The sequence below is a fragment of the Neopelma chrysocephalum genome, unplaced genomic scaffold (assembly GCF_003984885.1).
Source record: "Neopelma chrysocephalum unplaced genomic scaffold, ASM398488v2 Primary Assembly neopelma1_73b, whole genome shotgun sequence".
NCBI lineage: Eukaryota > Metazoa > Chordata > Aves > Passeriformes > Pipridae > Neopelma > Neopelma chrysocephalum.
The window spans coordinates 297,521-323,773 of NW_020897734.1; the positions used below are offsets into that span (position 1 = coordinate 297,521).

A 26,253-nucleotide genomic window follows, 5' to 3' on the forward strand; every position below is an offset into this window, starting at 1 on the left:
CTCATCCTGGCAAGAAGATTTTATGAAGTGAATTTCTGGCAGACCCGATATCATGTAGTTTGGAGATATTGGCAAACATAGTAAATTAATTCTTGGAAGAATTGGTAAACACGTTGTTTTGTACTTGAAAGAGATGGGGTAGAATTGGCAGAAGTTGTCAGAAATGTTGCTCTTGCTGGGAAACTCATTGATGGACTTGGCTGTGCGGGGAAAAAAGTTCTCATAGTTGTACTATACATAGATTGCACCTCAAGCTTATTTGTGACGTGTTTACATAATTAGAACTGTTTTCTTCCGCAGTTTTCTCTGTTTCCACTAAAGCAAATATGAAAGGACCTGTACTCTACAAATACTGGCAATACAGAAAAGCTTTCTGGCTTTTAGGTTAATTATAGATTCGTAGAAAACACTGGTTTAGGGGAATGAATTCCTGATAGGATAAGCATCTGGGATCGAGTCACTGGCATGATAAAGTTTATTGATCGTTAACAATATGAGCATACGGCAGTAAATTTCTGGTTAGACAAACGTGTATTTCCTGGCAAGATAAATATATTGAACTGCATTATGGGTAAGGCAAAATGGAGTTGTTCCATTGGAGGATCCAACAGCAAATATTTTCTGGTAGATCTATGTGAGAAAATCATGTTTACTAGTATTCTAAGAAATGACATCTTAGAATGCTTCACAAAGAATCGGCCTACTCTGCTTTTAGCCCAAGAAATAAGGAAAACCTTTTTCTGGACAAAAGCTCCAGAGTGGTGACATAAGTAATGTTTTGTAAAACAGGTATATGAAATTATCTTCAGGAGAGCAACAGATCCAGCTAAATGTTCAAAATCTTCCTCAAATGAACTCCATTGGCTCCATAGAGAGACCTGGGTCACAGTGTGAGAAAGCTCTTCTGCCTAAGGCCACTTCTGTCTCATCCTGTCTTTTTAGGCTTACTGCTGTTGTCATCCAATTCTCATTTCTGCCCTCTGTTACATCCTAGCAATGGTGAGGACACAGAGGCAATAGAAATGTTTTAATGCTGAACAGCACTTTCTTTCCTTAGAAGGGAAAAGCTCCATGTGAGGCTCAGAAATAGGCGGTCTGTTTTGCTATGCATTAAAGTTCAGCAATTTTCAGCTTACCAGGAAGGAACATTTAAACACATGTAGCTCTTAACATCATATGACCGGTCAAAACCAGTTTTACTTATCATCCTAGACATAAATAAAAGGCGTGCTGACAAGCACTGGTAGGAAATTGTCCTGTCAGGAAAATGTCATGGTGGTGGTTTGTCATCTGTGAAGTGGCAAAAGCTTTTTACATAATAACCATATTCTACTCAGGTTCTAGAATTATGTAAATCCACTCAGGGCAGCAGATCTGCTTTGTGTCTGTACCAGGGCCATGGAGAGTTGAATTTGGTCTGTATGTAGCATGTACTTTTTGTTTCAAATATTTTATTTTTAAATTATGTATAAAGGTAAAAAAGCCTTTTTTAGTTTCACCCCTGAATCTGTTGTGTATAAGACAAGAATGATAAACTAACAAACCACAATTTGTGGTCCTGTGAGCTCTCACAGATGAAGCTGATGCCAGCAGAGTGACTGTGATTTTTTATTTTTTTAATAGAGATTTGGAGCACTTACCTGGGTGAATTTAGGACTCCGGGCTTATAAATTTCCACAATTAATGAAGGGGAAAATTTTACTGGGAAGCACCCCAAACTCTTGTTTTTAAGAAGTAGAGCTCAAGTACAATCAATGGTAACTGTTCTACCCTGATGGAATAGCACTGCCTGCTAGTCACTATCAAAATAAAATATCTATTTATTGACATGCGAACAGGACACAGTAAAATGCATTTTTTATGTTTGCAGCTGGAAGGGAGGTCATTAGTTTTGAGAAAGACAAGAAAAAGAATGTCAAAAGAGAAAAACTCTTAAGAGAACTACTGCCATGCAGCCTTTTAGAAATGTGGTAGTTTGGATTTCTTCAGCAGAGTAGTTATTTACATCTCTCTTGTTCCCTATGTTTTCTTTATGATGAGATTTTTTGGTTAATGAAGGGATTTTTTTAATCTTTAAGCTTTATAATTTGTTCAGAGCTGTGCCTTGAGCTGTTGTGGAAGGTGATTGTAGCACAGCAGAATGAAGCATTCCTGAGTACTTTAAGAGGAAGGTAGGAACAGGTTGATTACAAATGAAAGCAATTATTTTTGCAAATAGTTTTTCTTGAATGCTATAATTTAAGGAAGAAAAATTAAAAGAAAAATAGAAGACTTCTGGTAATGTACTATTATTAAAATAATAGGGCTAGTATAAAAACTGGTGAGGTATTTTGTATTACTAGAATCTTTTTTCTCCTTTTTTTGCAAATGCCAGACACTTACATTTTAGACTTTTAGTGTTGTTTGCGGCATTATTTTGCTAATTTTAGAAAATCTTCTGAGAACTTGATTTAAGCACGTTTTGTACCTGTACACTTTAGAGCAGAGACTTGAGGCATAATAAAGAAGTGATGTGTGTTTGAGTGCACACAGTTTCTCCCTTGTACTGTCTCATGAAAGGGACTCAGCTCTCAGTAGAGGGTGATTTAAAGGTCCTTCAGATTTCTGGGCTGTAGACTAGCGGAAGGAAGCGATAGCTAATAAGCTCCATCTCCTGCTGCTGCGTGTTACACCATCTGCTCTGAGTGTTTATGAGCTTCATGTTGTCCAAAAAAAAAAACATATGAGGCAAAGTAAAAGACTCCACACTCCTAAAGTTTTAGTGCATTGTCCCCTCCTATATTCCCATACACAAATAGGGATTCCTGGTGTGCTGTGCTTTGTTTGACTGTCTGTGTTCTAATCACGTTGATGTTACTGTCTCCCGGAGAAAAACAGTGCCATGAGCAGTTCCCTGTGGCTTCCTGGACTGAAGCCTTCTGCTCTGTGGGGAGTATCTGCAAACTCTGAGGAAAGGAAAAGCAGCACTTAGGTTCAGACCCCCTCTGGATATTCTTTCTTGATATGCCAAGTAATTGGAAATCTCTCTCCCTGGAATAACTGGGGTGAGGAAACTGTATGTTTGTGCCTTCATTTAAAATCTCACGGGGCGAATGCTTTTGCTTCCCTTCATCAAATCAAAATACGTGAGGAAACTGAATGTGCAAAGACACTTTTTTTCCCATGAGTGGGTGCTCAGTTCCTAGATTACAAAAGTGTTACAAAAGCTTGTAACCTGCTGTCACCATTCCTGTAATGCTGCTTTCAATCCCGTCTTATCATCTCAGTGAAAAAATGCCTCATATGATCAAAAGTAGTTTCATTCTCATAAGTAATTCTTCTGATTTAAAAAGTGAGTATCCAAGAGAGGGGGAAAAGTGAGAAAAAAATACAGAGAGAGGAAATAAACTAGAGAAGGATCACAGTGCATTTCAAATACCCTGCTAACAAATCTCATGTAAAGAATAAAATAATTCTCCAAATGTTACACAAGCTTAACAATCCATTTGTCAGTGCACAGATATAAACTATCCTCGTTTCCATTCTCTTCTCTGAACTACCAGTTTTCCATGGTATCGAATGCCAGAAATCATAGAAATAAAAATCAGAAGGGCAGAGTAACCCAGACAGTGTAACAGAAACCAAGGTGTATGTGGATGCCCAATCCCTGGAAGTGCTCAAGGGCAGGTTGGATGGGGCCCTAAGCAACCTGATCTGGTGGGTGGCTTCCCTGCCTATGGCAGGGGGATTGGAACTAGATGAGCTTTAAGGTCTCTTCCAGCCCAAACCATCCTATGATTCTATGAGATATGGCAACCTTTACTGTAACTTGTGCCCAATACTAATGGAATATGGAGAGGAGAGGCTTAAACTTTTGAATTAATGTTTTGGAATTCTTTTTGTCAAAACCTGGAATTATATTTGTTAAATATTCTTGCTATATTAATAGAGCCTCTTTGGACACTTAAAAGTGTCCAAGATGATGTCATAAGTTAAAAGATATGAACAAGTATGAAGACAGAGTGAGGATGTGGGTGTCACAGAGCTTGGGAACCAGAGCATGGCTCTGTCCCTGCCCTACGAGCTGTTTTAATATACATACTCATGCTGTGTCTTTCATGTCACTCTTGTCTGAAACAAAGAAGAGCTGTCATTTTCTGGAACTAGAAATCTGGTTTGCTTATCTTCATTTGTAGAGCAGATGCTGAAACAAAATAACATTTCTTCCCAGGGTTTCTCATTTATGTATCTGTCAGAAGGTTTTGTACCTCTCAAAATGAAGAACTGTCAAGAAGTAGCTCAGTGAGTCAATGACATTGCTGCATATCCAGATAAACAGCAGGGTGGGTGTATCCTAACCCATATAGAGCTTGAATTAGTTTTTCTTTGGAGAATGAGACTCAAATACTTCTGACCTAGTGTAGGTCTTTATGTGAAGTAAATTGCAAATGTCATTTAAAATCTAAGGTTCTCTTTTCAAAGTTTCAGTTTTGTTGGAAGCTGTTCAAAATCAGTTTCCTGCTGCCTGTCACTCATTAGGAATGCTTTGCAACTGGATGAAGTATCTTTAGCTCAGATGGGAAAAACAGCGTGGAAGAAATAAGGTAATGTTTAACACCAGCAGACCGATTCTTTCACTACCCCCATCTCCTAAGCACCGGTTATATAAGAAATATGTGAATACTGAGTAAGGTATAAGTCACTTCCAGCTGTAACCTCATGAAAAATAGTCTGAGGATCCAGAAAAGTCACGTACCAAAATATAAGCAGTTGCTGTGAAAGTCACCAAGAGATTATAAAGCCAGCGAATTCAAATTATAATGTTAGCGCTGTGACTAATGAGATATAAATGCTGAGTTTTGTAAAAAAACTATGCTTTATTCAGTATTAATGTTCTGGAATTCATGACCACTACAGAAGTTGCATCTGTAAGAAAGAACATTAGCAACTGGACTCTTGTACACAAAAATAGGCTATTACAGAAATCCTGGTCTTTTTCTCTCATAACTGAAAACAGTAGTAGCTGAAAAGCTGGGTTCAGTGTTGCCACTGACTTGATGGAAGGTGCTTAGCTCCACACTTGCTTTCTGAACTGCCAAGAAAAACCCAATCATGTGAGCTGGGACTGTTACCTTGCTTTACAGGTGATAGGGAGCTGTAGAGGAAGCTGTTATTAGCTACAGAGAAGCAGCATCAGGTTATGCTGCCCATGGCCTCTGGAAGAAAAAACATGTGTCTGTTTTTAATACTAATTCTGTGGGCAATTGGTCCTTTGCCTTCACTCATCATACTACTGTAAATCACAAAATAATATTTGTGTCTTTAACAACAAAGGACTACATTACAAATTATGTATTGTAGCATGTGCCAGTACATAACCTTGAGTAGTGTTTTGTCAGAAGTGCGTAATTAGTGGGTTTGGAAAGGAAATATTTGTAGAATTTATTTGGTTTGTTTGGTTTGCATACAGATTCTCAAAGGATTAATTGAGCTGTTGATTCTAGGGATATGACTCTTCCTGGTATCAGTGAGAATTATGCCTATAGGTGTGAGTTTAAGCTGATACTGTAATAACAATTACTTAAATGTTTGCAGGTAATTATTGAATTGTTGGCTATTGATCTGTAGAGTTTCAGCGTTCAAGGATGGATGCTAATAGTTTATTTTTATTGTATGCTTAGAAAACTAATCTGCTTTCAGACAATTGAAAGACAAAACCTTACTTGCTGAATTATTTGTCCATCTTTATGACCTCCCTGATAGATCAGACTTTTGAAGATCTCATTGATGCATGTTTTTAAAGTATCCCTTGGCTCCTCCCCACACTTTTACTGCTTCAGTGGTACCATCCACTATCAAAGATGACTTGTTTCCCAGGAGAGGGAAGCACAGGGATGAAGAGCAGTGACAACCCTGGTCAGTGGGCTGGGTCACACGTGCCTTCCATGTGACTCTGGAGCAGTCATCCAGGTGGTGATAGGTTGTGTGTACCTTTACCACTGCCTTCACCACAGCTTTAGTTCCTGCTGCTCACTTAAATACCACAGCTTTGCAGTTAAGGGCTGTCATAGCTTCACTCCACACTCATTTGGACACAGAACATACAGGTGGTGTCCTTGTTCTTCCATTGTCCTGTTGGACAATGTTTCCTCTGTCTTCTCAAGTCTGTTATCTCGGGGCTGTTCAACTAATTTTTGGTTATAAAAGGAAAGGTCCTTCAAAACAGTCTAGTTTGCTTCTTACATTGCTTTTTTAAGCATCTGAGGATTTTTAGCACACAGACATTTTCTTTCGAGGTTTTTTGGTTTGTTTGGATTTTTTCATTAATTTGCTGATGACATCTATTGGCAAAAGAAGTAAAAAATAAAAACTCAGTAATGAGGTGAAACTCTCCTACTTCAGTCCCATTGTGGCGGCTGCTGTGCTTTTGGGGCAGTTCCCAGATGTTCAGGTGGCTGGAGGCTTGTGCTGCTCACAAAGAAGTTGGCGGAGACAAACTCTACCTTTAGAAATGGCTGCCTCTGAAAAATTTTATTTCTCTAAGGAAGCAAGATGTTCTGTGACAGGGTAAGATTTTGGAGTTGTGGAGAAAAGGAAGGGGTAGGATTGGATACCTCGATGCTATTTAGTGCTTGTAGAAATAATGGCAGGAATGTATTCCTTGGAGTAGGGATGGGCATACATTCAGAAATAAAAAAGCTATTTAGCTGATTTTCAGCTTTGTATTTAGGAACTAACACAGGGAATAGGTCTGTCTGCTGCAGGCTGTTTCTCCAGTTCATGAATTCCTGGCACCTGTGTCATACAGCTGCACTAGACCTCAGTGCAAAGTGAGCTGAGTCTGCTTTGGCCAACTTCTCCCTAACATTATTCCCACTCTCCAGTGAAGTATTAGGCAGCCTTGAATTCACCCATGTGATGAATATTCATTTCACAGGTAATTATCGTCATCCCTCAACAGCTCCACACAAACAAACCAAACTTCTCACGCAACCGGTCATTGCTGTCACTGTTTTGGCAGCGTGAAGCTTATGATTCCTCATGCTTTAATAATGCTCCATCATCTGTGCTATCAGATTTGGGTCAAATGACCATGCTGAGGGTTAGAAAACTCTTCCTTCAGACAAAGCTTGATGTATTAGGGAAAAAAAAAGAGGCATCTGCCACTCATCTTTCCATGTGCTGCTTTAAATCCCTCACCCGAGCCAACAGCACAGTGGACACAAACAAGGTGCTTCTTTGCTGTGACTTGGTGCTCAAGTTTAGGTACCTAGTATGACCAACCGAGTGTTCAGACATTATATTTCAGTATTTTCAAGGTTTTCTATGAGATTGTAGTTACTAAAAGAAATCTCAGTCTTTAAATTGGATGCAGTAATGGCTTTATCCCAACTGCCAATTGAGTGGAATAATGTTGCTGCAAATACCTATATTTCAGTTCAATTTGATGATCTTTTTAGAAGAATTATATGTGTAAAATATATTTTAATGGCTAATAAAACCTACTAAACAAGAAAAAATGCTGTTTTCTTTCTGTTCTTTAAGTATTATTGTTATTATTACTAAAATTAGTAAAAGTTCTAAACAGCTACAATAACCATGGTAAGAGATCAATCTGTGTCTGAACTGGTTAGAGTTCAGTAGCAGATTCTTTGCAAATGAGGCATTTACTGGTGATGTCTTTGACAACATTCAACATAATTTCAGTGTTTGGATCATTATTTTTTTTAAAATTAGCCTCAAAACATGCTCAACAAGTCTGCCTCTTATAATTTCAGCAAACTAGCCTGAGCAAGAAGACAAGTGTATTAAACAGGAAAATACTGACTTGTGACATTTTCTATCCAGTATCTCTCTAGTTTTTCAGTACCAGAGCATCAACAGGCTGCTTCTCTTCCAGTGTCTAGTTTTCTGTCCTGGTCTCTGTTCATTCCATAGCCCTGCCTCTGTGCATTATCCATTCCTTATTTTGAACTGAAGTAGAGCAGGGAGATGTGGGAAGGGGACAGCAATGAGGGAGGTACATTCTCTTTTGAATCTGTATGTTGTTAAGACAGTTCAATTAAGTACTTTTTATTAGCCTGGTGAAAATAGTTCTTTGTCCTTTGTTCACTTTCTCCACTGCTACATGGCATCTCACTGTTCATCCTTCTTGGTTCTGAGTTATCATGTTCAGACCCCCTGAGTGCAAGCCCAACCTTCCCTCCTTTCTAGAATTGAAAAATGTCTGTTCTTAATTCAGTGCTCAGTTCTTGCTGTGTCCACTGAAATAAGACTCAGACTGGTTTATCAGAGCTCTCTCTGATTAGAGTCAAGTCAGAGAGGCTGTTGCTATGTTTTTAAAGATAAGTGGTTTAAGCTCCCACCACCAAATGTTTTGGTGTTTTTCACTCATAACTACTTCTGGATGTGCTGCTTGCATCCTTTGCCAGTTGTCCTGATCAGCTGTGCTGTTTATTTCCCATTTGCTGTATCACTGCTGTGTCTAATATTGGACACAGTACGAGATGGTGCAGCTCAGGAAATGGTGAAGCAGCTGGTAGGGAAATGAGACAATACCAAATGGAGAATAATGTGAAAAAAGGCAAAATCCACATGTGACTTTTACACTCTATGGGGAACAGAAGACTCTGCACTCAGCAGGTTTGCATGAAAAAAATTTAATAGGAAAAAACAATGGAAAAGGTTTTTAAGGTCTGTTTAACACACAGAGCTGTCTGCTAGGAGAAACCTTTTCACAAAAGGATACTTAAGCATTTCCCTTTTCTAATCTGAAAAAAAAATCCATACCAAACTGGATATTAGCTTGTATTTTTTTCTGATAGATTATTTTCCCTGTAAAATAGTTAACACCAAAGGAAAAACAGGCATTTCATTCTGTAGACTATCACCAAGTCTCTCTAGACTGCAGTCTTTACTGCAAAGGGAATTTTCTATATGTGTTAAAATTTTGAAGTTTATAGTTACATGTTTTAAGTCTTTTAGTTTTGGAGTTTTTTCCCCTCCTTAATATAGTGAGTGCACGTGTGACCTGTGCTTGACAGTAGATGAAATAGTTGCTGCTACAGTCCTTTGAGAACAGCCAACAGTAGAACTAAAGTGTTTTTGTAGAATAAAACTGAAAGAATTGAGACACTGAATGCTCCTATAAGCATTCTTGTTGTTAGATCCCCAGCATGACTCAGAATTGCTCAGGTGCAGGAAATGGCCACCTTCTTCCTCTCAAAACACCTGTCCCCATGGTGTGCATTAAAGCACATGAAGATTATCTAAGACAAAGGTGTATATCGCATTTTTTCCTGGTTAGCTGTGGCCCTAGTGTTTGAATTCTGCACAGATTCTTTTAGCAGTACATATAAATGTCGTTGAACATGATTTAATACACAATTGCTCTCATTTTTGCTTGAATCTGGTATTTCCCTGGAGTATCTGTTTTCAGTTCTTTCTCCCTTATGTGTGCCTTTTCTGATCATGGCTTAATTACATTTTAAGTGCCTTCTGTGTTACTGTCTCCACCGCCTCAATTAGTTCACCTCCAACTGTGTGAATTTTTTAATAAGGAGGCACAAAGTATTTCTGGCAATGCAGGGTGTGAGCTTTGCTTATCTGCCTATGGCAAGCTTTCCTTCAGGGCATGGCAGACTTTACAGAGCCACCGTGGGCTGATCTGTTAGTGCTGTTTGCGTTTGATTTATTTTCTTTGGGTTAGAGTACTCTCAGCTGCTGTGGAGGCTTCTCTGACTCTTCCCAAGCATCCTTGATCGAGCACCTTTGCAGAGCCAGGAATTACAGAGAACTCACAGGCTTTCAGTTGCCCACGGCTGTAGAATGCAAGGTATGTGAGCTCTGAAGGAGGTTGCTGGTGTGCATCTTCTATTCCACAAATGTCTCCAAGGCAGATGCTAAAAAACTTGAGAAGCAGTTTTCTTGTGGGGAATGCTAATACTGTGGGCAGTTCCTCCTGTGGTTTTCAGTCTGTTAAGATCCAAACAAATGATTTTACTTTCTGATTTCCTTTTTCAGGATTCGTCTAAGAAAGTTGGTAACAACTGCCAGCTCTCTCATGTTAGGTAGTCAGCTTCCCAACCATCTTTATACACATTAGCAATACGTATGTCTCCATTTATTTGATGATGAAGGGGTTTTGGGTTTAGTTGTGGATAGTCAACATTACCTGTGATTTGCATTAGAAAGAGCAGGTGCCTGCCTGCTAATTTTAAACAGCAAGCAATCACATTTTAATATCAGTCAGTGACTTGTTATTTCCCAGCTATCAATTACATTGCTGTGTCTGTGTAAAAGATAAAAATACTGTGTGGTTAAATCACAGGCTGGAGGTTTCAAAGTCAGAGACTAGAATAGCAGCTAAAATGAGTATCACATATCTAAATAAGCAGCTTAGTATTTTGGAACAATTAGAGCTCTCATTAAGAAAACGCAAGGAAATTGAAGAGGTGTAGAGCTGAAAAAATTGTAGCCAAGTGCTCCTAAAAATATGGGAGTTGTTTCATCGTGTAGTGGCTGTGTTCCTAAAGTTTGGAAGAATATCCATGGCAGATCATGGGATCTCACAGCTCTTGTTTATACAATGAAAATGTTCAGAGGTCTTTTGATTTGGTGGGCTTTGGAATTTTCACACTTAGTTCCTTTATGTGGAGCACTGGAATGATGGTTGTACTTCCCTCTTTGGGAGCTCCACATCAAATCTTGAGGTGGAAAATCTTGTAGATACTGTATTGTGTGCTTAGGAACTTTATTATCTGACACAATTGTCTCAGATTTTCATCTTTCCTTGGTAACCATGATGTGCATTTTAGGTTAAAATATGTTTTAAGATGTGTTTCTTTAACTTAAATGGCAATGATGTTGTGTGATAGTGGTGTAAGAATACCGCAGTGTATTTTCTGGGCATGCACACTTGGAATGATGCCACCACTTTCAGCTGAGTTTCTTTGATGCATTTTGATGGTATAAAACAAAAAATTATTGTTTTGCAGTTCCTGATACAGAATGTCAATATAATTTATATAATTACTTTAAGAAATACAGTGTAGAAGTATTGCTATCTGGAAATCTAGAAAATTTAATACAGGTCTTGCAAGGAAATTAGTTAACCAGTTGAAAAAAGTTACTGTGATTGTAGGTGTAAAAAATATGATATGCAAACCTAATGATTTTCATTCAGTTGTTTTAATATTACTTAAACTGCAGCAGAGCTGACCTTTAAGTTTGAACTGCTGTTATTGACATTTCTTTGGTAAACTGGACACCTGAGGAAAGAAGGGAGCAGAAGTGGTCAGAATTATTTGAAGGCAGTTAAATCCTCATTTCTTGATCAGATGGAACATTTGATGACAAACCCCTCAAGTTTTTTGGGGGAGGAGGGATTTTTGACTGACAAGTTGTATCCCCAGTTGGCTAATCAAAGGGAACGGACGTGCCAAGTTGTCTTTCATGTTCTCATTGGTGTCAGATTGGCAGTGGGATGTAATTGGATGTGAATGGAAGTACTGAAGAGCTGGTGCATATGCTCATGCTTTCTCTTCCTTCTTCCAAGATTAATCTGAAGGGTGTACTTGCTGGACTAAATTTAGCAGTTCAATCTAAATTAAAGAATACACTGCTTTCATAGTAGATGTTAATTTATTAAGGTCATGATCCTTGTGTGTAAATTTTTGCATGATCTGGAAAAAAGAAAAGAGAAAAGAGAAGCGCAAATACTTGCTCCCCTAATCTGAAATAAGTCAAAGTCAAACTGTTCTGCTGTCCTAAGCTCTAACAGGGGACATCTTTGAGTTGATTTGGGCTTTTTTTTCCGGTGGAAAAGGTGATTACATACTATAAGGTGCTGAGTAAATTTATGGGGAATTTATGGGCAAAAGTGAAAAATCAATTCATGGGTTGGATTTTCAAAATCACAGAATAAAGTTGGATTTTCACTTTTGTTGTTGGGGTCTAACCCAGTGTCTTTTGAAAACCTCACCTAAGAGATGGCTTTAAAATGCTTCATAACACTCTGTGTTCCACATTAGTGCTCTGGTCAGCAGTCATTGCTCTGTAGAAGGTCTCTGAAATTCTTCATTAAGAACTCTGGTCACCCTGATCTAACTTGGCCCTCCTTTGAGCATGAGGATGGGCTGTTGGTGGCCAAAACTGTTTCCAATTTCAGTTATTTAAAGAGAAAAAAAATCATAAAATTAGGTGTAGTATCCTACAGATCTTAGACATCCTACCAAGAAAACAATAATGAAAATTCCAAATTTTGGCTCCATTAGGCAGTCATTTTAGCTGTGAATGCTTGGGAGGAGAGTCAGATGTACTTTCAGGATTGACAGCATTTGTGGGGTTGTTCCCCAGGACCTGAAGAGGTTGTCTGGCAGAGTGTGTGTGTCTGCTTGCTGTGACCAGCAGACCTGGAGCCACTGGAAGCTGCAGACTGGGATTTGTCAAGCTTTTAAATGGAGGGCAAGAGCCTCCTGCTGAGCACAGCTCCTGGGACCTCACACCCCAGGACAGGCTGTTGCTCCTGTTTCCCTTGTTTCTGTGGTGGCAGCACAGTGACAGCAGCTACTGGTCCTCATGCTCTTGTGCACAAGGACTGTTCTCCTGTTCTGTGCTGGTTTTGTTCTGTACCACACACACAAGTTGTTCCTGGTGACTGCCTGTGCATCACCCCTTCCTTTAAGGGATTTTGCCTCTAGGTCCTTAGACCTCTCTGTAACATCCGCTCCTTTGCAAATACTTTTTCCTAATTTTCAGCATTTTTAGCAGTCACCAGGAATGTGAAGAAGTGCGACTTGGTCAGGGCAGTCCTGCTGAAACCTTCCTCTTGTTTGTGCTGTTCCCTGTCTGAAATAATTCATCCACTGAGCATTCACTGAAAAGGGGCACAGGGGTATCAAAACCACCTTCCTCTGCTCCAGCCTGCCTCTGTTTGCTGTCTGCCTTCCACTCATGTCACTTCAGAGGAGGATGGCTGGTAATACCCTTGATACTCTCTTAAGCTACTTTGAAGTGATATTAGAGCTTCACAGTTTCTGGTGAAAGTGAAGATGAGGAGCTGAGTTACTCTGATCATTCTTTTTGAGCAGCACCTGTGATCTGAGTGCCTTAGGTCTGTTGAATAGCCCATCACTAAAGGAGAACATTTCTGGTAAATCTCTGTTAATAGCAAGTTTCTAAAAGTCTTTCAGTCATCCCAAAATTATGCACTTGGCAGATGCTTACTCTGAGACAGTCACAGTGACCTAAAGCCTAAGTGCTGCCTTCTCTACCTTTAATTTTGAAAATTTAATCAGAAGAAGAAAGGATACCTTATCTATTGCTTCCCTCAAACACACAAATGCCAAAACTTGTAATAGAAAAATTATTTTAGAGCCAAGGAACCTTTAAAATTCTTGAAAGAAAATTGGAATGCTTTTGTCTTAGAATAGAGTTTTTGGAAACAGAAAATCTTTTTCCTTGAAAATTCTTCATTTCTTAATAGATTTTTGCATATGGAGAATGAAATTGTAAGTGAATATATTGTAAGACAAGCTTTTCCAAACTCAATTTCAACTGTAGCATTAGAGGAATTTAATTTATCCTCAGAAATTATATTGAGGTTCTTTCTCATCTGTGATAATTGTATTTTTTCCCTCTTGTCTTTAATAGGGTAGAGTTAGTGTGGTCATTATTTGAGATTAAGCTGGTTTCCTTTATGAGAAATTTAGGTTAAATGCTAATGCCTGGCATTTGCTATGGTTTTATAACTCTAAAATTCATTAAAAGGGAGATATTTATGAGTACCTGCAATAGAAATTTCTCTTTAACAGAATCCTGTGAATGAAAGTACTTTACCTCATAAAGCCACACTTTTGGAATAGGAAAGACTATAGTCAGCAATATTTAAGAGCTATTTGAACTTCAAGGATTAAATTCCTACTCAGTCTCATACTGAGAGTGTTTCTTCCTAAATTAAAGTGAGACCCACATTGTAGCTCCAAAAGCCTCCTCTGGCATCTTGTTAGTTAAAAAACTCTTTAAAAATAAAATCTTTAACATTAAAAATTTGATCTCTAAAAAGAATATTCTGCTTCTGAGGAGAGAGAAGGTTTATCTACATCCTCACAGGATCAAGATAATTTCTGTGCAGAATTTAAGAAGTACATTCCTTATTCATGTTGATTTTAATAGTAATAAAAATTAGTATCTTAGGACTCCAGGAACATATTTAAAATTAGGCTCTGTCTCCTCCTGTCCTCTTTCTTTAAGCTTGAAGAATTATTCTAAAGAAAAGACTAGAAAGATATTTGCCATGAGGCATGAGTTGGAACCTCATCCTCTGGTTCCTCTGGGGAAGGACCTGAGGAATAAAGATTTCTTTCTTCCTCATAAATTTAACAAGCCAAAGAGTTTCCTGAAAGTGCATCCTCCTTTCCTAATCCCTTAGCTACCTAATCTGCAAATTTCATGAACTCAATGTTGTAGCAGACTCTGATTCCTCTTTTATTCCTTCTTTATTTGTTATTACTGTTATTTTTAACTTTCTATCATCTCTGGTGGTAACTGGAGATGAATGTAAGAAAGTGAGCTACATAAATAAGGGGATGCAAGGAAAAGTTGAAATATAGCAAACAAAAAGATGTACAATAAAATGAATTTTCTATATAAGTATAAAAATTCAAATGGTATCTTTTATGTGCTTGCTATTTATGTGTAATATATATATATCTTTTTTTAATTAAAATAAATGCAACTAAAATTCAGGTTTGGCTTGTGGTAATAATGTAATTGGTGATAAACATGAGGTTTATAAAGTAAATTCATAGTCAGTGTAATGGACTTTTGCAACTTAATGGATTTTTGGTTTCTTCCTCAATCATTTTCTTAGACGTGGTTACTGGAACTTAATATCTTTGAATTATATTGTCCTAGGAATGATGTGGCATGTTCTCTACATGGAAACAAGTAAGATCTTTGACTAAATGAAATGTGAATACACAAAAGCATTCAAAAATTTATGTAGCAGGTTGTGTTACACGAATGCCCTTATGAAGTAGCTTAAGATCTCTGCCCATTTAATTCTCAAGTCCAGTGTGCAGCCAGTAAACCACAGTCCTCAGGTGAGAAATGAGAAATTTTAAGGGCCGTTGAACACACTGAATTTAGCAGTGCTCAATAGCCCTCAAAATTTCTCATTTAGGAGGATGCATATGTATTGCTTCCAAAAATGAACACAATCTTCACTTTCCCCATTTACATTTCTTCCTTACTTCTTCTCTCCCTCCCTGTATCTCTCTGTCTCTTGTACCATGAGTAGCTGGTCTGCCTTTCCTCTCATTTTGAACCACGTAAGGTGCACCTGCTGATTAACCCACTGGAGTAAGTTCAGTGTGAAAAAGCATGCACAAAGTTGTGGTGTAACACTAGAAAATCCCAAACCCAACAGCAGCCTCAAAGCTGCATGCTTGGGGTATCTTTTTCCACTGCATTCCCATTATCACTCCCTCAAACACAAGCATAAACATGACACTATTCAGGTTAAAGTATATTATTTACCTTTCTGGAGTCCCTTCCATTATTGTTCTGCTCCCCAGATTCTGGTATTCCCAGTGTTCTCAAATAACCTCCAGTCTGAAAGAGGAGTCTGGGCCAAAATATGTACCATGGATTTAAACTTCAACACATTGATATTTACTCCTTGCTTTTGAGCTACTTACACTCTTTTATAATTTTGCATTTGCAGAAAGAGCAATATGTATTTTTTCATCCAGAGAATTGACTTGTTGTGTTTGGGCAGGGAACATCCTCAGTATGGTATTTAAAGAGACTTTTAAAATCGATAAGTTACAATTGCTTAATTATATGATAGGGCTCATAAAAGGCACATAATAGCAACATGTCAAACTATTGCAGATTATAAATAGATTACATTTTCCTGTAAGCTCTTTCTCTAGTTGAACACATAGGTCAATTAAGTAATTTAAATAAGTATTATTTGTCATTCTGCTGTTAATAAAAAATAACATTTCTCCATAAGGGAATAGGAGAACTTGAATCAAGGTTCCTCGTGCTCATCTCTGTTTGTACATTAGTTTTATGTTTCTTTTGTCTACTTTGTTTGGATAGTCTTATCTTTACTTTAAATATTTCTTTATTGAAATAAATAGTTAATTGGTTGAAATTAGCAAAATTCTTGGCAAATGGCAACAGTGAGGAAATTCCACAACCCATACAAGTCCATTAAGTTTGCAGAAATATTAGGTTGGAGAGAAGGACCTCCATGGTCTTTCACTTGGGTAATTTATTTTTTTTGCCTGTTTCAGAAAAAATAAAAGAGTTGCAGAAGGAGTAGCTGGCACACAGTTATTCCTGGCCATACAAAAGACAAAGAACTAATTCAGAAGATGTACTGGAATAAATGCTTTATATATGCATGAAAATAATAACTTTAGGTTTTTAACTGTCCTGCTGGCTAAACTGATGTTGTAATAAATAAATACTTGGTGAATGTATCTGGAGTTTTCAGTACTTGTTTGTCAGTGAGCAGAGTTGGAGCCGTGTTAAAACCTGTCTGCCTGGTCAGCTGCTGAATGCTCGTTATCAACATGAGTGCCTTAAAAAGCAGAGACACCATTGCCCAGTGAGGTCACTCTCCTCTTTAACTGCTTGTCTCTGAACATTTATTTTTGTAGGAAAATTAAGTTTTGGGGTAGAAATTGAAATGCTGATTTATTTTTTTAAGACAGCCTACTTTCCTTTTCTTGATCGGTAGATATTTTATATTTCCTCATACGTTACTTTTGAAAAAAAAAATCAATGCAGGATAAAGTACTTGTATTTTTAACAGTTTTGTTACAACAGGCTCCATAAGAGTCCAGAGGTGAAAATCCTTTCATCATAAGTGCAACCTTTTTTTTCCTCTGTCCACAGTTCATGCAAAAACTTGAATTCCATATTAATATTCTCTTATTTCTCTTGTGACTACGTCTTTGTGGTAATACTAAATCTACCATAAATCTACTTGAACTTTATCTCCTTGTGGAAATATGTAGTATTTTAGGTAACCAAGTTAGATATGCAGATGAAAAGCAGCCACTTTTGGCATTTTAAGTGCTTTTCAGAAAATGGATCCCGTGGGAGTTAAAATACTGCAAATGCTTGTATACTTAAGAAATAGACCATTGAGGCAATATATTGTGTTAGTCTTCAGTTGAACATGAGTTATAGTATAAAAAGTCACTTTTTTTTGCTCCACACATGCGCAAAAAAAATGAATTATCATGTAGACAGAAGGGTGAATTCTGTCCTTCTTAAACATGTGTAATCTAATTAGCATTTGTGGGATTTACTGGGATGAATTCTCCCCTTGGCATATGCAATTGCAAACAGGGAGAATGTGGGCTGTAGACTGCTAAGGGCAGACATCTGCCTGGAGGGACATCCATGAAAGAAATGCCTGCATCCTTGCCCCCTGAGGAACTTACATCAGTTGACATGGTCCATGAAGTTATGAGAAAATTTTTAATTATGGGGAAGTTCCTCAGATGGTGAAAATAAGTAGAAATCTGCTTTGAAGGGGAAGGAGGTTCAGATGATGTTCCTTGAAATCCCATAGTGTGATTTAGTTGACAGAGACATGCTCTAGGAATCCTGCGTTGCTGTAGAACTTTACAGAAATGTAAGTTAAAACTAGGAATAATACTGCTTTCTGAAAGAATTGAACTAAAAAGTTATGGGGCAGTTTCATTGGAGGTTATTTCTGCAGTGTGGGCCTCAGTCAAAATTGAGACCAGTATTAAGGTTGATAATTAATCCTGTTAGCTCTCTTATTTCATGTAGAAAGAACTCAGTGTATTTTTCAATATGAATTGTTCTTGATTGGCTGCACCTCCCCATTAGGGCTTATGAGAAGCACCGAAGACCTGCCAGTGCCTTTAAACACACCTGTCCAAGTGTATGACCCTAACTTACTTTCCTTCAATGTTATATGTTTTTAGCACCTAAATCTTCATTTTCTTTGATAATATACTTCTTTAATGACAGTATTCATTTAGTCCTCTTTATGTAATCTGCTAAAGCAGATGTGTTATGACGTGTTAAATAGTATAAATTTTGGATGGAGTGCACAGTCTGGGCTGGAGCCCTGCATGTGACAAGCTACCTCATTGCTTATTGGGGGCTACTTTTGAATTTGCTAAAGAAAAAATAAGAATTGATGTGCACCATTTGGACCAGTGTTTTTTCATAAAGGTGATTTTATTCATTTAATGCTGTCAAAATGAAAGTAGAAGTGTAGTGGAGTTGGGATGTTTAAGTGTCCAACATCAATATCTGCCCTCTTTGTGTCATACAAAGATTTGGTCCATGCTGTCTGATTAAAACAGTTTTGTTTGTTTGTTTGTTGTGTTTGTAACACATAATCAAAATGATACTTAAAAGTAGAGCACTGTATGAGCAACAATATGCTTACAGCACTTTGCTTTCTGCAAGATTGCCTCTGTGTGTCCCATACCCCGCGAGCTTTGAAAATCTCAGAAAAACAGGTCTTCTCTGAAGACAAAATGTTTTCTGTTTTGTGTCTTAGTCAGACAGGAAGGAGATGTTTTTTTCCAGAGGGTCTTACGGGTTTCAGACTCTCACATGCATCTGTGTAGGATTGAGAACCACTAGTGTCCACCCTCAGCTTCCATTTTTGTCCACAAGTACTGCCTTGAAATACTTTTCCTCCTTCCTCCTACCAATCAGCCAAGTGCCAGTTTTAAACAGGCCCCAGAAAGCACGAAGAACTCTGTGTTGTAAGGTAGACAAAGTTCAAATGCCAAATATTCCCTCTACTGCAGAAACTACTTCTTCACAGCATCGTGGCTGTTTTCTCTTGGACATCCCCATCAAACCTTGGAGTCACACTCAGTGTATCTGAGAGACTTGGGGAACAGGGCTCATGGAGGTGGCACATGTCTCAGCTTCTCAGATGTAGGGCTGAGCCCATGTCCTCCTCCTATGAACAAGAGGAAGAGATCAGAGTGGTGAATGAAGCACTTGAGGTCACCCCCACAGCTGTCTTGCTGCTCTGAAAGGAGCAGGAACAGGGATGGCTGGTGCTACTAGGATGGGCCACCCAGTGCAGTGACAACACCAGGGCAACAGGTGACCTTCCAGGACTCTTGCAGAGGAAAGTGAGGCCATGGCCACTCCTGTTTGCTGCCCACCTTCTTCCCCTGCCCTCCAGAAAATGGGTTGCCATTTCCTGAGCTGAAAGCCAGCCCGTGTGGGCTGTCACTACAGCCAAGACCTTCAGGAATGTTTTGATGGCAAAGGAAAGATATGTAGAGACAGATGACTTATAAATTAAACCGCCTCAGGATATTGTAGCTTAGCATTTGGTTTGTAGATTTTGGTTGATACCTTCAAGAAAATACCAGGGCTTTCTGTTATTTCAGAGAGAGTGCTTAAAATAAGAATCATTCCTCTCACTGGCTGGTAAGTGGATTAGTTTGGCAAATTAAAGCTTTAGTTAGGATGACAGTAGAAGAGAGTATTTGTCCTCAGTCTCTGTCAATGACTCTCGTGTCTAATGTTTCTTTTCCAGAAATTGAAAGAATACTGTATGCATATTTGATATTGTATTTAGTCTCTCAAGATGGCATCCCAGCTCTGATGTTCAATTAGGGAGTGCAGTTCTGTAATCCTTATTTAATTAGAACTCCTTGTCATACTCCCTGGGAGTTGCATTTGTAATTGGATTCTCACAAGTGAGAATATGCAGAGGCTACCTCAAAGGGAAGTTGTAATTTGCTGATGTGTGTTACTTACCTGTGGTTCTTCGAGAATGTTTCCTCTGCATATTCACATTATGGGTCCTGTCCACCTTCTGTTTGTCCTCGGATTTCTGCTGCTCTACAGTTGTGGTGTTTTCTAAGAATAACTGTAGTATTGAGCACTGTACAACTCTAAAATCTCTGATCACTTGGTGTCATGAGATGGCACTTGTGCAGTCCTAGTAGTCACTGCTCTTCTAGGAAGTTCCTGTAGGCCACCAGCACTGGAGAACCAAAACCCACTGGTGTGAATATGCAAGGACAGCACTCTCGAAGAGCAAGCCAGTGGTAAGTACCCTTTCTTTGTCTTCTGTGATTAACCAAATATTTCAAAATTTATTTTGTAAGTTTCCTATTTGCAAATTTGCTCCACTTTCCCGATAATAAAAACATACTGAGATTAATTTTAGAGCTGTTGCCTTTCTGGCTAAACTCAAGAAAGTATCTGTATTTGCAGATACTCGCTTCAGTTGTAAATTGATGTACAACTATCAGTGTGTGGGTGTGTACACATGTTTGAGCTATGATACGTATTTCTGTCAGACAAAAAGGCACAATTACAGAGCAGTATCATCTATTACAATTGCCCTCTTCTAGTTATTATAGTTATAGTAGATTAGATAGCAGAGTGAGTCACTGACCAAAAAAAGTCTTCAAATAGCATTAACAATGTTAATTCTCGAAATGGATTCTCCAAAAGAAAATCAAAGGTGTGATGCTTTTCACTACTAAATTTTTTTCTGAACTTTTGTTTCTTTCCAGACATGGAATTCTGTGAGACTCCCCACATTCTCTGCTCTGGCTATCAGACCGACTTACACGGTGTAGCTGAGCACAGTTACCCGCTAGAGGTGGGCTCAGATGTGGAGACTGAAACAGAAGGTGGTGCCTCCCCGGATCATGCCCTGAGGATGTGGATGAGGGGGATCAAGTCGGAACATAGCTCCTGCTTGTCGAGCCGGGCAAACTCAGCGTTGTCCCTCACTGACACTGACCATGAAAGGAAGTCTGATGGGGAGAATGGTAATAAAGAAATGCATCTAATGTACTCAGTAGAAGTAGTAATTTATTGAAAACTTTCTTTTACCTCTCTTATTTCCCTTTTTTCTTTTTTTTCCCTGTTCCTTTCTAGATCTCTGTATTATATGTAAGGTGAAGGGATTGTTTGGGGTGTGTGTTGTATTTATCGCATAGACAGAAAATAAGACCAAAAAAATGAAATGACATCTTTGTTAAAACATCATTCTTCTATAGACTGCTTTCCCACATTCTTCATTTTTATATCAAAGGATATTTATCATTTTAATTTGGTAGCCTATGAATTAGGTCCTAGAATAAATCCATACATGTACATTTATATCACATTTTGCACAGAATTGTTCCCGCATGTTTTGGCTTCTGGGCATAGCTTTAAGGCTCCTCAGCCAGGTGACTTGAGAGACAACCTGGAGTCCTAACTGCTCTATTTACCTCTAATTTTGTGCTAAACCTGAAGACATGCCTTTATTAGTAGGACAGATTGAACAGGTCTTTGTCATATCTCACTTCTATATTTCTCTGCCTATGGAGAGTGGGCTTCTGGGTCATGTGGGTGGTTTTTGGGAGGGATGCCTTTTTTTTTTGGATGTTTTTTAAATATTCATTCTCTTTCAGGATCCGTTTGTATGATTTAGTGTGTCACAGAAAGGGAAAATGTGTGTTTAATTAAATTACATGTGGGGAATTAATTTTTTTTTATCTCTGCATCAAAATTGATTACAACCTACTCTGTTTCCTTAAAGAGTGTAGTAAGTAAACAAATTTATCATGCTTAAGATCAGCAAGCTTAGGTGATATTTTAATTTCTGTGTTTATTAACTGCATGTTATGGCAGGTCTAAGTGTTATTTTATATGGTTTTTTAAGTGGATAAGAAATAGAAGAATCAGTGAAAGTGGCAGATTGACACTTCAGTGTTGACAGTGATACATTTTAGTAGCATTACAGTCATAAGATGAAAGAGTTCAACTATAAATGTCATTTCTATAGTTATGTGTTTGAATTTGTCAAATACAAAGCTGGTAATTATAATTTCATCTGGATGTCTGTCAGTATCAATGATAATGTCCAATGTAGGCTTGAAGACATTAGATTATGTGCATGAGTTTACAAAAAAGGTTTTACTGCTCAGCTTGTTTTTAATTAAATATGCCTTTGAGGATTAAGCATTCTGTGCTATCACATGGTATTGTGTCCCTAGAATCACGTAGTTTTCAGATGCCACCCCATTTCCAACATGCAATGGATGCCTTTCTTCTGCCTTCCTGCTTCTGCCACATCCTCTCTGGGATCCACCCTCTGTGAAGTGTCATTGCTAAGGGTGTTTTTTTGGGGGGTTGAAGGGGAGGGGTATTTGGGTATTTTCTGAAGAGACTGGGTTTTCGATGGTGGCTGAAGGAATTGAATCTGGTCTGCCTGGCATTGGTTGGCCCTTAACTATGAAAATGGTTAAAAGGGAACGCTGCATGAGAAAGTAATGTGTGTACTTGTGTCATTCAGATTAAAAAATACACATTATGTTTTAAGGTGCTGGGAAATGGATGTATTGAAAGCAAATTAGACATAAAACTGAGTGATGTATTTCAGTCTGGAATGCAGTGGTGCAGCTGGGTGTTGATGATGTTTTGCTATCCATACAAGTTGCACTAAGTAAGTAATCTTCTGTAGATAAAAATTACTGTAAGTAGCAAAAGAAATACTTTTACCACCTTCATCATCCTACATGAATGTGTCAGAAACCTTGGGTTAAGTGTCATTAAGATAGGGACACATAGTCACTGTGCTTCACCAACAAAGAATGAAGTGATTTCTTCTAAAGGTTTGTCTCTGAGAATGATTTTATTCAATTTAAACTAATTTCCTGCATGGTGTAGACAGAGTATTCCTTTTGCATGTGGCTTTAGTACTTCATTCTTTTTAAGCTTTATGACAGTTTTTTAACCAGGGATTCGTGTTTGAGGTTCCTGAGTACCAGTTTTAACTAAATAGGAGAGGAAAATGAGGGAGAGAGTAAGTTGGAAGAGACAAACTGAGAACCCAAGTTCACTTGAACTCTTTAGATGTCTTAAGGCAGGGCCAACAAAATAGGTATCACTGCTTCCTGTGGCGTTGAGTCCTTATAATAATTACAGTCTTCAAAGTTATTGTGTGGATAAATTTGAAGACAATGGTTTAAGCTATATTCATTTATGTTATCTAGTATTTCACAGGTCAGTTCATAGTGAAGATTCCTGATCCAGAGAGCAGTGTGTTTTCTGTCTGGGTTGACATTCAGTAACAAAGCACTCTTTGAATACACAAGTTCACAAATCTCTACTTAAATTATGTCCTAGATGGCACATCTTCCTGTTTCTATGCAGTCGTTTGTGCCAGGGGCTTTATTGGAGGACCACAAATGTTGCATTTATCCTTGACATTGGTTCCTGTCATGGAACTGTATTTTTTTTGTGCCAGTCAGTAACTTCTCTGTGCAAGTTACTCTGTGGAGAAATGAGAGTGCATCAGATCTGTTGCTGGAAGTACATGAAATGTTCGTTTCCGTGATGCTGTCTAATTGCTGGAAAAATATTTAGCAATTCTGGCTTTCAGGGGGTCGACCAAATGGCTTGTGAACACAGCTATTTGTAACTGGAATAAAGTTAATGAGTTGTTGCATCGTTTGAGAAAACTAATTGCTATTGTTGTCTGTATTTTTAAAGGGTCAGGTGGGTTTTGGTTTGGGGTTTATTTCTTTCTTCCTCTATGAGCACAATTTTTGCTACAAATGAAGAACAGATATTGTTGGGATAACTAAGTATGTGGACTCCAGTAGACCTGCTTTAAAGACAGCTGTTTGCTTTACATTTATGTGAAGCTAATATATTTTTTTTAAAATTTCATTCTTTTTAGCCATTCTTTGACATTCTCAGTCATTCCAAGCTCTAACTGGAAGTTCCCTGACACAGGATATATACTTCTCTGTGTATTCTGGGTAGCCCAATTTGAGAATGTATTTGAGCATTGTTTTCCTTCATAGACACACCAGCTCTGTCATAATCACTGTTTAAACATACTTGAGTTGTTTTGGCAGCATTGAACAGATTGTATGAAACACCAACATTCCCATTTAGTGTTGTCAACGTTAATGGCAACTAATAATAGCCTATTAGTGCTCAAACTGCCTTCAGCTTTGCCTGAGGCTAAGCAAAATATAAATTAACTGCACAAAATGAATGACCAATTTCTTTGGGATCATTGCTTATCTCTGGTGTAGTATAAATAGCTCTATTTAAACATGAACAGTGTTACTGTATAGTATGTGAATGTAAATTTCAGACAACAACACTACAAAATAACCATATCAGAAATAGTTCCTTTATTCCATTGAAGAAGACTGTATTTACTCTCAGTTCATTGGTACTGAGAGTATCATTGCAGCATGTCAGAACATCAAGTTCAGTGCTTTTGTCTACCAGACTACTGGGCTGGCAAATTTATTTATTTATTTTTATGAAGTAAGTCCAGAAGAGGATACAACCCTGATCTACAGAAAAGGATGGTCTTCAGATGTACATCTGAAATTATACTGTGTGACATGGATCTGTGTCCCCTGCTAGCCAGTGTACTAAAAAGCAGCCTACAGTCCTTTTTGTGTCCACATAGTCTTCCTTGTTGTTGTTCCTGCAGTTCTCATGTTTCCCTTTACAGGATGTCTGTGCAGCTGTGACACAATGAATGTCACCTCAAGTGCATTCATGCCATGCTATAAACCATTTTTGAGTCACATTTGACATGTTTGCACAGCCATCAACTCTCTTAATTTTAGCTGCTACATCTCAGCTGAGAGCTGGTACAGAACTTTAGCCATTTCTACAAAAACACGATTTTTAAGCTTTTTTGCTTTGTCAGATTGCTTTGAAGTACTTTTAAGGCTGACTTGTTTGGCTTACTCCTGACATCTACTTAGATGTTTTTATGCAATTAGTTACTCTTTCTCTACCCCATAGTGAGAACCAAAAGGATAGCACAGGATTCCCAGTGCTGGGTGAGTGTACTGTGAAATGCACACTCAGTCTGGGAGCCTGATTCGTGTTCGTTTCCCTAGGCTGCATTATTTTATGACAACTGGGTATTAGCTGTAGTTCACAATAACTTCTTTGAGATTTCTGGGTGAGAAATTAGGGTGTTAGTACAGGCTATGTAATATAGCATTAGAGTACTTGAGATCTGGTCAAGAATTTTTTTTTAATATCATATTTGTCTTTTTAAAAACAAAGCAAGAGGGGAAAAAACAACTGTGGAAAAAAATTATTTTTTCCTTTTTCCCTACATAAATTAGTGGGAAACTTCTTTCTTAACATCAGTGTTCTATTTGAAACAATACTTTTAATACTATCAATAATTTTAAACAGCAGACTGCAAAGATAGGATAAAAATTTATCCATATATTGATAAGTAGATGTAGTAGAAAAATTAACAGGTTACAGATCAAAACTGAGTTTAATGAACTAGAAACATGTAAGATTAATCTTGGGTAATTCATCTAAGTATTTGTTTTATAGCCTGGGAGCAGTGATCCATTTAACAGAGCTCTTGACTGTCCCTAAATCTTGGGGGTTTATTCACTGTGATTGCTGGGCAGATAGGTGAGTTTTGGGCAAGTCACCTCAGCTCTTTGCACTTAGAGATTCAGTATCTTAACATATCCATTAAAGGGGTGAAGATGCTTAATTAATAAAAGAAATACTGGAATAGCTGAAGCTATATGAGATGTGCAGCTTTTGAATGCTGTCATTATGCAGACATGGAGAGGATTTAGCTGAGGACAAGGCTCTGATTTTATTTATGGTGTGTGTCAATAGACCTACTGTGAATTCTCACCTGTTTAAATTAGACTGGAATTTGGCTCTTCATAAAAGTCTTGTAAGAAAGTGAGAGCATTGGGATTAATGTTGCTCTTATTTACTGTTATTTTGTAAACAAGCCAGGCACTAAGCTGATCTCTGGCTTTCTCATTTCTCCAGGAAATTATTACCGACAGCTACATTACAATAACAATACATGCTCTGAGAACAAGCGTGATTGTAACTGCCTCTCTATGCAGGATTGTGTTTGTAATAATGATGGCCGAAGTATTTCCAGTAGCTTCTATCCTGTCACTTTCTATTTACAGTGGTGCAATTAAGAAATTGAGTTACTAATTTGCAGGTAAACCCATTAGGTCAAGTATGTGTAAGAAGCCTTGAAAATATAAACACTGGTCTTAGTCCCATTTCATCTGTGCCATTTAATATTTTTTGTTAATTCCTTGTGTACTTTATTTTGCCTTTTTGTTATGGATTGCATTCTGTTTGTGCACTCCTGCCTGTCAGATCATTTAAGTCACCTAATAGATTAAGGCAACCTCATCAATAAAATGCAAAGCCCCCATGGTAAAATTCCTCCAACTTCAGTAG

At 38.0% G+C, this 26,253-nt stretch overlaps 1 protein-coding gene across 6 annotated transcripts in view; it reads left to right on the forward strand.

Annotated features, from left to right (window-relative positions):
- Positions 1 to 26,253, forward strand: part of TENM1 (teneurin transmembrane protein 1) — a 511,156-nt gene that overhangs the window by 279,493 nt on the left and 205,410 nt on the right. For 5 of the 6 annotated variants that reach the window (XM_027687147.1, XM_027687148.1, XM_027687146.1 and 2 more), the window contains one exon: positions 20,544 to 20,804. The exons of the other annotated variant lie outside the window; for it this stretch is intronic. In XM_027687147.1, the coding sequence (XP_027542948.1) occupies positions 20,544 to 20,804 (261 nt within the window). The remainder of the gene's footprint in view (positions 1 to 20,543; positions 20,805 to 26,253) is intronic. 6 annotated transcript variants of the gene reach the window in all.